This window comes from Wyeomyia smithii, chromosome 1, assembly GCF_029784165.1.
Source record: "Wyeomyia smithii strain HCP4-BCI-WySm-NY-G18 chromosome 1, ASM2978416v1, whole genome shotgun sequence".
Taxonomy (NCBI): domain Eukaryota; kingdom Metazoa; phylum Arthropoda; class Insecta; order Diptera; family Culicidae; genus Wyeomyia; species Wyeomyia smithii.
The window spans coordinates 191,513,741-191,532,199 of record NC_073694.1 but is presented as its reverse complement, the minus strand read 5'-3'; the positions used below and the strand labels follow the sequence as shown (position 1 = coordinate 191,532,199).

The 18,459-nt window shown below is 38.2% G+C and overlaps 1 protein-coding gene across 1 annotated transcript in view; it reads right to left on the bottom strand.

Moving 5' to 3' along the window:
- LOC129718298 (homeotic protein empty spiracles) overlaps nucleotides 1-18,459 on the bottom strand; it is a 92,644-nt gene that overhangs the window by 14,747 nt on the left and 59,438 nt on the right. Inside the window, exon 2 of the mRNA XM_055668940.1 lies at nucleotides 10,237-10,391. Within this exon, the coding sequence (XP_055524915.1) occupies nucleotides 10,237-10,391 (155 nt within the window). The remainder of the gene's footprint in view (nucleotides 1-10,236; nucleotides 10,392-18,459) is intronic.

Below are 18,459 nucleotides of genomic sequence, written 5' to 3'. Positions count from 1 at the left end.
ATGCCCAGAGGCCGAGAATCAAATTCAGACGTCATTCAGAAATTCTCAATGGTGGTTCCCTGCCTCCTTGAAACTTATAGTATTTCGAAACAAGATGGATGCCCAAGAATCAGTAATCAACTCAAGACACCATTTTGATTTCCAAAATGGCGACTTCTGGTTTCCAGAACTAATCAAATGCCACACAATATGGGCAATAGATGTCATTTTAAATCCGAAGTGGCAATGTTCAGTTCCGGGAAACAACCGAAAATAGCCAAATACTTTCCAATATGGACATTTCCGGAACCGGGATGATATTCATAGGCCCTCAATCGATTCCAGATGTCGTTGTTGTTAGGTTGTTTGTTCGCTACGAACGGCTTCGACAGGTTTCTGCATAAGATTGCTGCAGAAAACCTGCCAAGGACCAACTGCTCAAGCTGTTCGTTAGCCTACGAACTGATCCCTTGCTATTAACGATATTGCGATAACTCCAGCAAGGTTTCACATTGTCTTCTGTTGAGTTTTGTTTTGTTATCAATTAGTATTTTTTTTAATTCATGAAAAGTTTGAATTATTGGAGCATTTGCTATACCGGAGTGAGATTGTGCCATCTAACGCATGACTTGTCGGCCATCTTTTCTGGGTCAGGAGACTAGTCTTTGGTGGTTTACTATTCGAGGAAACTTATTTAAGAAAGATTGGTATTGTGATTGCCATTGGATGGCTGACAAAAAATGGGTTTGTATGGCACAGTATCACACCCACCCATAGCACAATCTTACCCCGGTTTACGGTAGTAAAATTTAAACATGGTGCGCACCAAACCAAAAACTGCTCAAAGACTTTTTTGAAGACCAGGAGAGGTGAAAAATGATTTCAAATTTTACCAAAATCTCAGGAAACCGCTTCTTGAGATAAATGAAGCTAAACTTTTTTTTGACGTAGGACAACGTCTCACCGCACTATATCGGGATACATTCTGCGGAAACTAAAACCAAAGTGTAACGTCGAAATGAAAGATTTCAAACGGCAATACTTGTGTAACCACATGATGGATTACAATGATCAAAGTGTCGTTGGTATGATAAAAGGAGTGTAAAAATGATGTTCACTAGTTCGAACAACTTTTGGATAACAAAGCAAGCGAATGATTGAAAAATCTCGCTTTCGCCTTCGCTCACATTTACATTGCAAATGCACAAAACTTTAAGAAATGCACATGTGATTGTATCGTGTGCCCTAGCCTCGAAAAAAATTAAATTTACCCCTTAGCATAGCAGGAAAGCTGCTAAAATTCGTGAAGTAGAAATTAGAGGGTGATACACTAAATTGACTTTTGGAATGCCACGTCGCGATTGCTTTTCAATTACGTTTTCGGGAAACTTCAAACCAATACGGCTTCAAAAGAGAATGAGTATCCATCGTTCAGTAAAAGTGAATTAACTATTCATATACATATTTTGAAATTCTTTGAATCGCGGCTATTACTTTCTTTGGGTTTTTACTGCAGCAAATTTGTTTACTACAGGTAGCCTTTCAACGGCCCACCACATTTACCATAACTGTTTCCCCCAGCTCCAGTCTCAGCGCCATTGTCGTGAACCTTGAATCAACCAATGGATTAGAGCTCATTGTCTATTCCAAACAGATCCTAGATTAGAGTTGGAACGTTGTCGGATAATTCGCGCGTACGTTTCTTCCGTTCTATACTCGCATATTGGCAATTGAGAAGCCCCGCCCTCTTTGTTATTTATTCCATTCTCTTAGCTGCATATGCTTTCGTATCAGAAAACTTGACACGCAATTAGCAATTATCTCACACCATCTGCGGCAGGACAAATTATATCAAATTTGAATTTTTTTAAGAGGCAAAATCATTTTAACTGCTTCACTTGAAAATATGCGATTGTCCTCAAAAGGGCGGTTGGGTTTAGTTTTTACAAATCTGGTACTATTTACGGCAGAACAACGACCATTACGCAGCAGACAATGAATTCGACCTACCGGGAATTGAAGTCCAGCACGAGATGAACGGGACTTTGTTTTTCCCTTGACTTTGCCTTCTTTGTCACGACCATACATCGTAACTTGCAAATCCGATCGAACGGAATGGCGATGTGACGACGGGCACGCGTAAAACTCGTTTGATTGTCAGAACTACTTACGGAGAGGTGGTAGAATGAAAGAATTGGAAGAAGGGGACCATAACAGTGTTGAGAAGCCCCTTCGTGATTGGCCTTATAAATTCATTATTTACTAATTTTTATTACTTTAGCTGCTAACAAACCTTCTTTAAAAAAAGAAAAAGGAGACCGACGGCACTGCACACTGCTCATCACAAGTCATGGAGATATATAACCTTCAGCAAAAATGTGTGTTTTGTTTGCCCTAACAATTCCTCCGAAAATTACTTTCGTGTAAAATGCAACTAACAAAAGTTATGTACCAAAAACTAACCTTTAAGTAAGTTCCATGTGATATACTTTATAACTTTGTACCGAAAGAAGATAGGATTTTCATTTGTTCAACAAAACTTCATGTTTTTGAATCTTCTACAACTTTGCTGAACAAACTATTCTTCTATCTCTTAACACAAAAAAAGTTATTTTTTTTTTTATTTTTAGTATAGTAAACATTTCATACTTTTTGACAATTTGCGATTATGCGGGTCATTCATACAAACAATTGTTCCGAAGACACTTTAAAGCTAGGATGAGGGTAAAAGGCACTATGGAATTAAGTTCCACTTTTTGCCTTATTAGACCACTGTGGACTGGTTTTATTGTTTTGGTAATCTTTTGCAGGTTTTATAAAAGAACAGATTTTTAAAACAAAAGCTCTTTTAGATGATTGTTTTAATTTTATTTTTTCAATTTCTTTTTCAATAATCTTTTTTAGTGTAATTTTTTGGAAAGACAGAATTATTATCTACAACTTTGTCTGAGACGTAACACCAATCAAACGAACCGAAGTAATTTTTTATCCCCATTTTTTAAACAATATTATGAACCACACTATGTCGAATAAATGAACCACCCTAATGAAACATAATGTATTCGATGCTAGTTATAGTTTATTATACAGGCTATTTCGAGAGACTAGCGTTCAATTTCAAAAAAAAATTCTAAACGTTCTAAACTTCGCCTTCCACAATTGAAAAAACGAGAATTTTTCAGATGAAACCAATTCTCGACGTTTTATGCGTTATTTAGTCATTTGGCATAAAAAAAAACAAACTTCGAAAACCGAAATTTCACGAAATTGGGTTATTTTTTGGATTCCAAAAATGCCAAATTTCAATCGCTTTGCGCTACCCCATTTTAAGTCCGATTGAGCAGAAATTTAGCACAGGGTTAATTTTCTGGTCACTTGTTTTATACGATGATTGGCACCCTAATAATTATACGTGATTCCGCGTGGTCCTTCTGACCGCACGTACAGGATTCGTTTGTTCGTTTATCGTATCGTATTATCACAAGTCCTGGTAGAGTCTTCAGAAGGGTTTTTGTACCAGAACACGCACAACTAACTACTAGCAGTGGCCAAACGGCTGAAAGCTAAGGCGACAGATCCGGACAGGATCACTAACATGTCTAGCAAAGCAGTGCGGTCCGCAGGACTCCTCTTCCAGTGCGTCTGCAATGAAAGGCTGCGATCGAATGGAATGAACGAGTACCAACTCCATGCAAAATGTTTTTGCAATCATCGCCTGCTCAGTTCACCTGATCTGAAACACATACAACAATCCAGACTAAATTTCAATCCAGACTAAATACATATAATCCAGACTAAATTTCTGCATGCTTGCTTTTATGCGTAACTGCTGAAAGTTGTAATCTCAGTGGGTGTTGTTGTGCACTCGAGTGAACAAAACCACATAACATCCATTCTTATCTAACCAATCGTCAGCTCAGCGTGAACATCTCTAGAAGTTATTCTACTCCATTTATGGCCACTACAGGTATACCTCGAGGCAGTCACCTGGGACCGCTAATATTTCTGCTCTATTTCAATGACGACAACAATGCACTCGATAGACCAAGATTATCGTTCGCTTGGCCAGTTCGTTTGGCCAGATTTTCCGCGAAATTGGAGTTGACGATAATACACTGAATCTCCAGTAATCGATATTTTTACCGAATGGTGTGATTGGAATCGGATGGCATTGAATCCAATGAAATGTTCGGTGACTTCCTTTTGCCGTAGAAAAGAAACAATTCAGCTCGAAAACAAAGTTGCTGGCGCAATTGTTCCTCGCATAGAATGCATCAAGGACCATGGAATAATTCTTGACTCTAAGCTAACGTTTAAGCAGCACCTCAACCTCAGCCAAAGCTTCGAAGAACTAAAGCTTAATCTTCCGAATGACCAGGAACTTCACAGACATTTACTGTCTAAAAAGCATGTACTGCTCGCTTGTTCGCTCAGTTCTGAAGTATTGCTCAGTAGTGTGTAACCCAGTACTTGTGCGTAGGTCCCTTCCGAGGACCTACCAGGACTTGTAATAATCTAACCGGGAGAAAATCACTAAAATCTTGTACGCGCCGAGTTCGTCCGCGCGGAACCGGCTTTACGTAACGATTAAATTCTATGCTACAGACTTCTATGTTAGAACACAAAAAAAATCCCTTGCGAAACCACTCCCTATCTCTGTTATGCTAACGGCCCTTCTCGGCCTTTCTCTGTTTTAGCACCCTAATTCGTTAATCCCACTTAGTCTAATTCCACCGAGAGCGGTGAGCTTTGCGCTCTGCCACTCTGTCGTGTTTATAAACAATCACCGGTAACTCACCCTCGCGATGCGGCGACGAGTTACCGGTCCATCAAGTACCGAACCACGGGCTCTTGTTTAATTAATTGTGCTCACGGGTGGCGGTTTTCGTCACCCAAGCCAATCGGAAGAAGAGGAAGTTGAAGTTCAACTGCCACCTAACGTGACGGAGCCCTGTAGGAAGCTATGAAGGGATGCGGGGTGCCGTTACACTTGAATGCAGCTGAAATAACCGAAAATGTTCAACGCAGGTTTCTTCGTTACGCCCTTCGACAGTTACCTTGATGATCCATTAAGACTACCAAACTACGAAAACCGATGTCAACTCATCCGTCCTGACCCTCAACATGCTCGAAGGAATACAGCTCGGGCATTAGTAGTACCCGATCTCTTGACAGGACGTTATGATGCTCCATCTCTACTAGCGCGCACCAACATCCAAGCAAGGCTGCGTAGTTTAAGAGGCAGTTGATTTCTTCGACTAGCCAATAGCAGAACGTACTTTGCCGCTAATGCTAACATAACAGGGCTTCAAAGACTATTTAATCGTGTGTCGCATGTTTTCGACTTGAATGTTTCATGGATTAGGTTGAGACAACTATTTTTAGATTTTTTTTTTTTTTTTGAATGTTGGTGTTTGAAACTTTCTTTAACTGCAAGTTTTATTATTGGGACCGTTTGAGGCCTGTTGATAATTAAGGAAGTATATAAATTAATAAAATAAATCGTGTATATACATTAGTGTTGTCTGTGCTAGAAAAGATAGGTATTGATTGGTTGTTTAGTTTGATTTAGACTTAAACTTCTAGTTTCAAAACGTGATTCGTGGCATTTTACTTGTCAAAATTGAAAGATACGCAAATAAGGTTTTATATAAATATATATCACGAATTCCCAATCATCTACATCAGGTTTCGGAATGAAGAAGATACCATCTGCTACACTAATCGCTTGATCTTATTTTCAACAAGAACTCTCTTGAGCACATAACATTGAGTTGTTCTACTAAGACAGAGGGCATAAGACTCGTTGAAAAATTCATGTGTAGCGTCAAACAAACAAACTGAATGAGTTACTGAGTTAAAATGTGTGAATAATTCTTTCCAGTCTTTTCAGATGACAGTTCCTAATTCATACAACACATAAGATTCGCACGGATTCCCTAGGATTCCTCACATTGGAATCGTGAAGCGTCCTTGATGAGGAATCCTGAACAGGAATCCTCAAGACTGCCCTGTCTATGGGGTTAGGATTCTTGAATGAGAATCGTGTAATGAGAATCCGTCGGATTCCCTAGGATTCCTCACATAGAAATCGTGAAGCATCCTTGATGAGGAATTCTGAAAAAGGAATCCTCAGGAATGCCCTGTCTATGGTGCTAGGATTCTTGAATGAGAATCGTGTAGTGAGAATCCTTTAGATTTCCTAGAATTCATCACATTGAAATCGTTAATCGTCCTTGATGAGGAATCCTGAAAAGAACTCCTCAAGACTGCCCTGTCTATAGATCAGGATTCCTTTTTGCGGACGCTATGCGAATCTTATATGTTCGTCTGGATATGTGTATGAATTTATTCGATACGGGACGTAACCTGGGCAAACACACAGGTATCGCATAGAGTCCGCGAAAAAGAATCCTGCAAAAGAATCCTCAGGATTCTATAGGATTCCTCACATTGAAATCCTTGAAAAAGAATCCTCAGAAATGCCCTGTATATGGGACTAGGATTAATGAATGTTAAACGTAAAAAGAGAATCCATCGGATTCGAAAGCTTTCACTTCAAGAGATTCTCGGAATTGGAAACGCCCGGACGAACACGAGAACGATTTCGATGGTTTTAACACCAAAAGATTCAGTAACTTTTCTACTTTAAAATTAGCACCAGCGGTGTCCCGAAAGAGTTCTTTTTTTTTGAAAGTCCGGTTTTCCGGAAACTGAGAAATTTCATGAATATTTGAACAAAATCTGACAATTGTACAATTCCACGAATAAACGGCCAACAATTTAATCGACTATTTTAGATTCGGCTGAAACTTTTCATATACGTTTATATGGACAAAAGATGTCATTTTGCGTTTTAATTTTTGCAACGCGACTTATTTTTGAGAAGCTATTTGAAAATGCTATGTAATGAAGGTTACAAATTATTATTTGTAATATTACAAATATTTCAGAGCCATAACAATTTGTTACTTCTACGGCAAAGTTGTACATAATAATTTTGTCTTTTTGAAAAAAATATTCACTCTGAAATTTTTTTATTGTGTTAAGGAAAAAGTTAAAAGACAAATTAAAAAAATTAAAAAAAATTTCTGAAAGAACTCAAAATAGCCTAAATGGCCTAAATGGCCTAATACCACAAAACAAAGATATTTTCGAAATTGGGGTGTTGCCCGGAGACCGGAAACTAACTCCAGATACCATGTTGGATTCCAAAATGGCGACTTCCGGTTTCTGGGAAACAATAAAAAGTTGTCGAATACCACCCAATATGGGTACTTCCGGAATCAAAATCATGTCCAGAGACTAGAAAATGACCCTGAAAAGCTGGCTTGAAACAATTGAAAAGTTGTTTCATAGAAACTGGAAGTCGCTATCTTGCTATTCAAATTGACATCATTGGTCGTTTCACAGTCTCTGGACGTCATCCCGGTTCCGAAAATACCAATATTGGATGGTATTTGACCTTGTTCTATTTGATTATTTTTATGGTCACTAGAAGCGCCAGTGGAATCTATTCCGGAAGGACCAAAATACCCACAACCATACAAATGGCCTGTTAAAGTAATTTTATGTATTTTGAACCAATAATTGTTAGATTTTGTCCAAATATTCATGAAATTCCTCAGTTTTCGGAATAACGGATTCCCGGGAATGATAGAATTCTTGGGCAACGCTATGATAAGTTACTGGATCTTTTGGTGCCATCGAAATCAAATGAAAATCACAACAGATATAAGAATTTCGAGCACAGAACGGTTAAAGTCAAAGGTTTCGTATCGGAAGAATTCTTATAACACGATTTTCACTCAAAAATCCCAATCCCATATACAAGGCATTCTTGAGAATTCTTTTGTCAGGATTCCTTATTGTGGACGCCTTATGATTCCAATGTAAGGAATCCTTGGGAATCTATGCGAATCCTATGGGTGCGACTAACGTATATATGAATTTATTCTAACCGGGACGTCAGTCATGTCGAATAGTATGTCCTCGTTAGAGTCAGTTGTTCAAATTTGTAATTCTGTTCGCATGTTCAAAGAAGTTTGTTCGCATTCTAATTGGTTGAAACAATTTCGGCTTGATGCTAGAAGGACGCAAGGTCCATGTACAGTCGCAGTGTTCAGTTTACTTTGGTGATACCTATATATGTTTGATTTCTGGTCTTTCTGAATTATATCATTTGAGATTCAGATCAGAGGAAGCCAGAAAGAGGGGAATCTAGCTTGGCTGCTATATAAAAAATTTTACATTGAGCGTCTTAGTAGAATAGAATTAGATATTGAGAATATGCAATGTTTCCATTTAATTCTACTAGTATTACAAAAAAACCGAATACCGCTGAAATGAACCTTTTTAAGAGAGAAATTTTCATTTGTTAACCATCAGTTACACGAATGTTTAGTCAATTTTGTATACTTCTAAAGTAGAAATACCAAGTTACAGGATTAAATTAGGAAGTATAACACTCTGAGAAAGAAATAGCTTACTTTCTCAGAAACGTAATTACCGTCTCTCGTAATCAAAATAATATTCTTTATGATGTTGGTTAGATTCTTCAATTTTATCTGGAAAAGAGATAGACTCATTACGACACGTTTTCCTCAGTCGCATGCTATACACTCAGTTTTTTTTCGCTGGAAATACGTACCTCGCAAAAAACCACGTTAAATAAGCGGAAATCAAATCTGCGTCGAAAAACCGTGGTAATCCGAAATCCCGCGTAAGAGACATGGTTGATTCAAAATGCGCCAAAAATATCCTCGTAAAAACCGCGTAAAAATATTCTATCTGGATCGCAGAGACGATTATTCTCACGATTCTGTCGCCGAGTCGCCGAGATTCCTAAATTTGGATTCTTGAGGGTTTCCATAAGCGATTCGAACAGATCCTGTCCGTATCGCAGAAACGATTCCTTTGACGATTCATTTGGATTCCGTATGATTCTTGAGAAGGTTTTTCATATGCGATTCGTATAGATTCTGTCCGTATCGCAGAAACGATTCCTTTCACGATTCGTTCGGATTTTTGAGGATTCTTGAAAAGGTTTTCCGTATGCGATTCGAACACATTCTGAACGTATCGCAAAAACGATTCCTCTCACGATTCCGTCACCGAGTTATAGGAATCCTGGGAATTATTACTCAGGATTCTCAGCGTGTTAGTTAGGGCAGTGATGAAAAGATATCGATACGTATTATAGCAAGAAATCAAAACAACCATTATAATCCGCTAAAAAGACGACAGGTTTGCCACAGACAAAAAAAACATCGCTTACGAAGAAGTTGCTTACACCCACAAAACTCCCACCTCCCAAGCAACCCGACAATACGAACCACAAACCGTATTACGGTTGTAATTTAATCTAATTACTATCGGTCCCCTAAAAGCTCCGAAGGCGACAGTTGCTGGCGTCAACGCACCTCCGAAAATGGCGAGACGCCTTGCCCCGGTCCGTTTTCCACCCCAGCGAGTATCCATCGAACCCGAAACGATTTGATAATGTCTGGAACATTACGGTCGTCACCCACAAATTGGGCAGTTCCTATTCAAATTCATATATTATATACATAATATTATTAGATAGTATCTTCGGAAGGCAATTCCACCCTTCAAGCTCATACCATGCTACCTAATAACAGACATTCGGGCGGGGGTTCCGACCGGAGTCCCAGCGGACAACAGCGTGTCTAATCCGATTATACGGTAGATTAAGTGAGTCAACAATATCGGCAGAACAAGCACCCATGCAATCCACGATGCAGGAGGAGGAAAAGTCGAAAATGGAACGATCCACCCGTAGAAGGATGTAGCCGCAAGACATTGTACACCGGAGAAGTGATCGACACAGCAAAAAATAATTATTTCCACAAGTTTGAATGCGAGTAAATTGGCTTGATGTTTTTCAACAGTGTCAGGAGTGCTAACTAGCATGTTCAGATTCATCCAGAACAACGCGGGTCGGAATGGGAATGGGAAGGTGAACCAATCGTAACGCTACTCAAGAAAGCATACTGCTGCTGATGTTATCTTAAAATGTTTTCCACTATTCGGAAGGGTGCCGGATTCGGTTCATGCGAAACCAAACAAAGAACGCAGGAGGGAGTCGAGAGTTCAGTCAGCTCAGCACAAATCAAGATCGGGTGGCAAATCGGGGACCGTTCGAGCGCGTGAAATCAATTTTCGATAAATTGTCCTAACATATTAGTTGTTTTCTTACGCTGCTGCAGCTTCGTCGATTCGTTGATGGGACCGTACCTGTGTTTCCGTTAGGCTAAGCACCTGCGCCAGCGTTTTCCGTTCGGCCCCCACCACGTAGTGGTTGTTTTCGAAGGCGTGTTCCAGTTTGAGCAGCTGCGTGGGTGAGAATGCCGTCCGCACTCGTTTTGGTTTTCGGAATGGGAGTAAGTAACCTGCAAGGGAGAGAGAGAGGAAGAGCATCCGATTAGATGACGTGTCAGTGAGATGAAATATTAGTTCATTTCAAGTGTCGTTAAGATTGGACAATTTGAACGTTGTTTGAAAACTTAAAAGGACAGCCAGATAGAAACCCAGTATCTTTAAGAAATTTGTGGCAGATGCTTCTTCTTGGTACTTTGACGAAGAAGTCAAATTTTTATATCTTATATTCAAAAGGGTATAGATAGTTTTATATGGAAAGCTCACTCAAATAATAATTTTCAATATAACTACTTACTGCTGATTAGTTAGGATTGTCTTAGTGACCATCCACTAGTAAACTGCTTTGTTTGGCCAGAAGCAGGCTCTAATAAAGCCCAAAAAGTGCATTCCCGGTTTACTAGCTATATGAATCTGTCTACTATTATACTAAACTTCAAAGTTTTAGAACTTGCAAATACTATTTATTGATTTCTTTCTTTCAAGTTGTTTGTCGTAAGGCACCCAAAAAAGAAATCTGGCTATTTCGAGAAATTAAACTGACTATTGAAATTTTTCGAGACCACATTGAATTATTATTCAGTTTTTGTATATCCACGGTGCACTCATGCGAGTGTAGGAAACCGGTTATTAGTACATTTTGCTCGAAATCTAATTGATGATCTTTTAAAACCGTTGTAATTGCTTTGAGTATGCATGCGCTGATCCAAGAACGGCGGTTCCGAGAGGGTTGGCGCGCATCACTAGGGGAACCCTGACGTGGCTGCACACAGTGCAACCTTTTCGTGTGAGGCTCCTCATCACGATTAGCGAACATTATACATCCGAATCAATCAAATTAGTTCTCGTAAAAGGAGTATAAAAGCCGGGTAGTGTTCCTTCTCCTCCGGCGCATGTAAATAGTCCGGACTGGACGTATCAGTGATATCGACGACGACGACGGGCTCCGCCGATAATGATGATGACGATGATGAGGATAAAACATGGTACTGGTAGTAGTAATGGTGCTGGTAATGATAATAACGACGCTGATGATGACGACGAAGATCACGTTGATATGGGAAACGCAAAATGCGTTGAACAAACTGTTTTGCTATATGCCTGTGTACACGTTTCTTGGCTTCGATAAGACATTAAGTTAATGTGCTTCGGTTCACGATATGTTTTTTTTTTGACGTAGGACTACGTCTAACCGCACTATACCGAGATACATTCCGCGAAAACTAAAACCAAGATGTAACGACGGAATGAAAGATTTCAAACGGTTATACTGATGTAACCACATGATGGACCACAATTATCGATATGTCGTTGGATTGATAGAATGATGGACAATTTTGTGATTCTTCAATTTTCATTATCACTTCATTGTTAAACAGTGAAAATTGAATAAAAGTTTCAAGGTCGAATTTTCACCAACAATGTTCCAATCATATGCGAGCACGCCTAGCACAGACTTCATGAATAGACACCAACTGCCTGCAGTGATATCCTGTATAGCAGTGGCAAAAAAAAATTTGACAGAATCTCCCCGTCCCAATAGGTCAACTAATGTTAGCTTCCATCAGCCTAGACTAAATTGATGTCTTGAAGGTAAAGCTTTTTCGGAAAGTTCGTAACATTTGAATTATCTTCTTCTTCTTCTTGTTTCGTATAGCAGCAAATATCAGAATTCAATATGATTTTTCGGATGTCGCAAAATAGGCTGCGCCGCCGGGGACAACAAAATGCGTTGTTTATTTTTAAACTCTACACTCTGCCTTTTTTTAGATTTATTTAAATAACTAAATATAAGGTATTTGAAAGACAATAGAAAACCAAAATGCTCCGTACAGATCTTTGAATAGGTAGTTAAACGAGCTGTACTGATGATTATATTTTACTAGCTAAATGAATTTAGTCCAATATGACAATACTAGTTGCATCACGCGGTGGCGGTTTAGAGAAAAACCAAATTCATTTCATCTTGATATTAGAGTTCCGACGTTAGTGTTTGTATTTTTCAATTGAAATTTTTTTGAATTAGCATTTGCAAGAAAATATTACTTTCCATAACCTTACTTGTAATTGAACAACGCTATGCAAACATTAATTGCTGAGGCTAATGTTGTGCATCACTCTAGCCCAGTTTATTTTCGAAGATAACGGACATATAACTTTCAAATATGGTATCTTCGTTGTTCTTTGGTATCTTGAAACTGATCAAAATTTTTTCTGATTGATTCTGTATACTGATAAAATGTTTAAATTGACTTGAATTGAATGTTAACATGTTCATAAAATTCTATGTCATTTTCAAATTTTCTGTGAATATACATTTTCTACTAAAACTGTAATTCGTTATCGATATTTTTTCCACGAGCTTGTAATTACAGGAAAAAAATTTATGTGACATCTTTGCCGCTTTGTGATCGGTGAGTGAGCCAACTTCAACAAGACAAATAGATATAGAAGGAAGTTTAATTTCTACTAAATCGTACTCAATTAAATATTTTATAGAAGGTTGCCTTTTCGCGCATTAAAGAAAATTCGCTGTATTAGAATGAAAGGTATTCATCAATGGTCCGAAAACTAAATTTAGGGGAAAATTAAGTATCTAACTTTTTTATTTTTGTAGATCGAAAACCTTGTTTTACAATTTTATAGCTCCAATAATTTTAAGTAACTTTGTAAAATAAAGTTTTTTTCTAAAACATTGCTATAGAGCTCTAGACCCAAATTTTCTCCTAAATTTGGTTTCTGGACCATTGTGAATGTTAAAGAGAATATTTTTTCTTCTAAGATAGAGTGCTGCAAAGAAATAATCAAAATACAGACCCCGTTCGATTTTGGCAACACCTCAGAATTTTTTCTGTTGCCAAAATCGAACCATGCCAATAATGAACGGTTTTTTCATGACTTTTTTGGCTTTTTAAATGGTCAAAGACGACCTTAACAGTAGAAATGGCCACCAATGAACTAGTTTTAGTTCCAAGTCGTTTGAGGTGTCGCTTGATGAATTTGGGCTGACGACCTAGATACTTGATATTACCACCAGAACCAAAACACCTTCCTTTTGGAAGATGTTGAGCTTAAATTGGTTAAAATAAATCAAGCAAACTACAAAAGTAAAACGAGCTCAAATCAAACATAGCTTCAAAATAAAATTATAAAATTATTGTAGTCCTACGTCAACTATGCGGTCGTGTCTTGGTTACCACCCTCCTACTATTTCAGCATACCTGCGCTCCGCAAAGGGGAGAGTGTTTAACGAGACTGGATTGTGCAGAAGTTTTGACCGACTCGAGCCGGCGGGTAATTACTCTGCCATTAATGATGTTTTTCGCTCGCTTTGAATTTGGCGTTTCCATGCCGGTAATTTTAGGTTTCGAGCGAACCACATTAAGTAATGGCGGACAATGAAATGCCCGCGCAGAAACGAGGATCTGCATCAGCTGCTCTGGCACGTCATTTTCGCATCTTCCTCTCGTTACTGGGCAGTAAAAACGCAATAGCAAATTGCACTGCAGGCTAAATATTTGGAATGGGAATTAATTTGCGAACACTTTACTTTGTAAATCGTTTCGATTGTGATCAACAGCAGTACTCGTACGAGGGAAACGTCCGAGTGGCATTAAAATCGGCATCACTTTTGCGAATTACTATCACAGCGCTTTTCGCACTAATGTGATATTAATCATAGCCTCTTGTTGCTCCCTGGAGCCCGACGGAAATACATTGATGATAGTTTCAGGCCTGAATCGACTGCGAGTCACGTAAATGCTGTATACTTCGCAGCCGTTGGTTTCCGATCCTCGACTCGACGTGATCTCGTTTGAGACCCGAGCAGTCGGTCCTGTATCGATGCAGAAATAGTTAATGTGTGGTTCGCGGATAACCATTAAACTTATCGTGCCAGCGAACGTACCTCCTGGATGGTTTCGATCAGCAATGATTAGGTCTAAACGCGTACTTTAGAAAGTAATTGCCATTTGTAGCCACAATTCGAATGCGAATGGAAGTTGCACAATGTAGCTCGACAACCTAGGGGTAGGGTGCACAGACAAGCAAAAAAGAAACCATTCCGAAAAAAAACATTGTCGGTTTTGAAAATCTCACCATTTTCGATATGCTCGGCTTAAATCTGATTTTTGAGTTCAAAACAAGCTTTTCATTTAGTATGTAGCAGTCAATAGTAAAAGGTTACAGTGCACTTGTGAATGTAACAAAAATTGGTGCCTCGAAGTGCGCAGACATATTGACTCAAAACTTAGGTATGTGAAAGCTTGAGCTTGAACGAACGCTCATATCGTAGTAGCTCCGCCGTGAAGGGTCTGAGCTAGTGAACTTGCACAAAGGACCATCGTAAAATGGCTAATTTGGAATTAAATTACATTCTTAAATGCACAACAATTCTGCAGCTTCGCTTTGTTGAGATCGATAACGGTGTCGGCTACATCCTAACCGTCGCACATAAGACGGTCCCCATATAGAGGGGAGGCCAAAATTACCAAAAACGAACTTAATATTCAAAAAGTTTTGAGCACATTATTTGGTAGTTATTGATCCATATTTTCATAATTTACTAACGAAATCTCAATCCATAAAACGGTTCATGTTGAAAAACGCCTCCAAAGTTACTTCTTTCAGAAATGAAGAAAAATAGTTTTCATGAAGATGTTGGAATATAGAAAATCCTACCACTGGTGTTGTGATATTGTTGCATACAATTAAGAGCTTGTTATATTAGTTTCCCAAAACTGAAAGAATAATTGATTTTAATCACACACAGTCTGCCATCCCGATCAGAAGAGCATAACTAAAAAATTACAAAATTCTATCAACGGGAGATACAAATAACATATTTTGATACGATTTTGTATTACCCATTTGCTTTTGATAACAAAATTGAATCTGAATGAGTTATAATAACAAAGCCTGAAATGAAGTTGTTCTGAAACAAATCTTACAATTTTTGCGTCTCTATCGAAACCTGTTGTTTATAACAATAGTTGTTATTATACTGTTCTATGTGCTATCTAATTTTGTTAGAAAGCTGATACGTTAGTAACAAAGTTTGATATGGGTTTGATGTTAGTAGAGTATTTTTTGTTATGATTTCTGTTATTTTAACACCTAACGGGATTAAAATCAAAACACAATCTGAAAGGTTTTTCACATTACAAACTAACAGCCTCTGTTGCATTTTTGTTTTGTCTTTCTGATCGGGATACCACGTAGAAAATATGTGGAATTTTCATAATTTTGACATCAAAATTATCAAATGTAAGCACAGTTCCTGATAGTGTGCCTGAAAGCCCTCCTTGTGCACTTCAAAAATCTATAAAAACAGTTTGCAAAGGATCTGCGTTTTTCGTAGAAAAAGACGTGTAAAAACTTATCATTTCATGTAAGTTTTGAATTTTCGGGACACTTTTTGACGAAATTCTTTGTATATCATAGCGATTTAGTCCAAAAAAAAATGAAGACGCTTACAGTTTCTATAATAATTCATTTGGTTACACTAACGAGTTATTTTTGTTTCTCGGGAAAATATAGGATTTGCCTCGGTTTACGTAGCTTATTGACAACCCATTGCCATTTCAACACTTTTTTCGTATGACATAATCATCTGCAGTAGAAAACCAACAATTTGCCACAAAAAAAAATTTGGCCGCAAATCTTAATTTTCCGATTATTGTGGGTCGGTTAGAAAAGAAAAAAAGAAAGTGTTACAATCGTTGTTGCCAGACACCGAGTTTAACCCTGCATCTATACCGACTATAACAGGAAGAAGGTTACATTGTCACCATGGTAAGTGGCGAGTTTTTATATTTTTATCCTATGTACACCAAATTTGGTAAAATTTTACCGGAATTTTTACAGCTGAAGGTCTGGTGAAATTATTTAACAGCTTTTTGGTAATTTTGACGTAGAATTACGTCTTACGGAAACATATACACGGAACCACTTTCAATACAGGGATCCAATTTCAAAAACCACCAACATCGAGAGCGTCACGAAAATTGTTCAATTTCAAACGTTTCAAACTCAGTCAGTTTCCAACCGATTTTTGCCATTTTTGCAGTAATCGATTGGAAAATCAACCAAGCACCCGTCCAAATGTAGAAAGTTGAAATCTGATTGTTCGAATTATTGTACTATTGAAAATTGTCAAGCCTTGTCGAAACGCAAATGTCGACCTCTGATTGGTCGCACAATGCTTCCTTCCCCAACAAGGTCGACAGAATATACCTAGTTGACTAAGAATGCGCGCTTTGTGTTTTGTGTATAATTCATTCCATGACTGTACCGATACCACACGGACGTTGGTTGCTGATCGTGACGAAGAAAGAAAAGCCGGGTTTCAATTTCTGACTGATCGCGCTGGGCGTGTTGATACCTAAGCGCCTGTATATCTGGCGGCTGTTATGGAGTTTTCGGTAGCTGCAGAATTATTAGAAACGGCAGAGAAAACGGGAGAACTAGAATCATCGGCGAATGGTTATCCGAAATGATGATAATCGAACAGACTTGCCAGTGTTGGTACTGTTGTGAAATATAATAGCACCTTTTGGTGCTCAACGATTATGTGATTGAAGTAGTTAAGATTTTTCATTAAGTGTAACAGACGGAAAACCGCAAATTTCAGCATTTGCAAGCCAGGAAAAATTTAACATTGCCTCAAGAACGTGTTGGTGGCCCTGAGAAGGGCTAGTTGTAATTTATACTTGTTCTCGTGCTGGATGGCAGCAGATAACAGGTATGCAGCACTTACGCTATTGCGTCTTAAAACAAAACGGTTATAGTTTGACATCACAGCAGAATTTTGACCTGAATACTCATGTTTACCACCGGCAACATTAAACACGCAACAATCGGCTTCTAGCGACACGGGGACGAGAACAACACGACACAATACATGTTATTTTATTGCCTTAATGACAGCTCTATCGGTCCGGCTCGACAGAATGTCCACAAGAAATCATTTTTGTGCATCCGTGTTACGAAACTGAGAAAAACTGTAGGAACTGAAAATAAAGGTGGGGATTATCAAAAGATTGCTCTAAGCCAGAATGAATTAGATGTATTTTTCGTACATTAATATTACGACATACGAAATAAAAATTTTTGAACGTTGTAGAATGGTATAACTGGATATAATTAGGTCACACCTCTTTTTCCAGTTATATCATTCCACAACGTTCGAAAAATTTATTATGTCAGAGCGGATAACGCACGCTATCTGACCATGGAGCATTTATGCGACAATTGAATGGAAATTGCAATTGCAGCAATCGGCCTTTTTCAAGGCTACTAAATATATTTGGAAGAGCATAATGAATGGTTATTACTAAACTGCAACTGTGGTTTAATGCTGCTGCAAATGCACAGCAATGTGATGTTTATTACGATTTGTTGATACTGTGGATAACAAGCAGTATATACGACACAAATCCGATTTCAAACAGAAAGGTCCGGCACGTTCTGCTCATGATGCTGAGTCCGTTTTAGAACATTCACAACACTTCATTAACAAGGATGTAACGTCTTGCAGAAGACGGTTATAGTTTGACATCGAAGCAGAATTTCGACCTTATACTCATGTAATAATATGCGAAAAGTATACGGCAAATATACCGCTTCACACCATTAAATTGATTAACCCTAATCGAGTGTTTTTCCAAAGTTATTGCAAAAAATTATTGACATTAGAGAGGCTGTCGTAATTCTACGTTAACCTTGCGGTCGGATTTTATAAACAACTTCTTCAACATTTTTTAAACCAACCAACCTGTAAAATTCACCGAAAGAAACTGTAAATATGTACAAGAAAAAAGAAAAATACTGAAAAAACTGTGAAAAAATATCGGTGGCAGAAATATCAAGTTATGAATAATCCTGTATCACCTAAAGTCAACCAGAATAATTAAATTGCTTGCGAACAATGTCAATGACTCGTACATCCTACACCGTACATTCCATATTGTAAACATCTTATGTTTGCACACAACAACAACAATTAAAAATCAGCATCTTGCACGGCTGCACGTACATATGACGAAAATGGCTGCTAGATTTTAAATTTGGCAGTTTCACAGA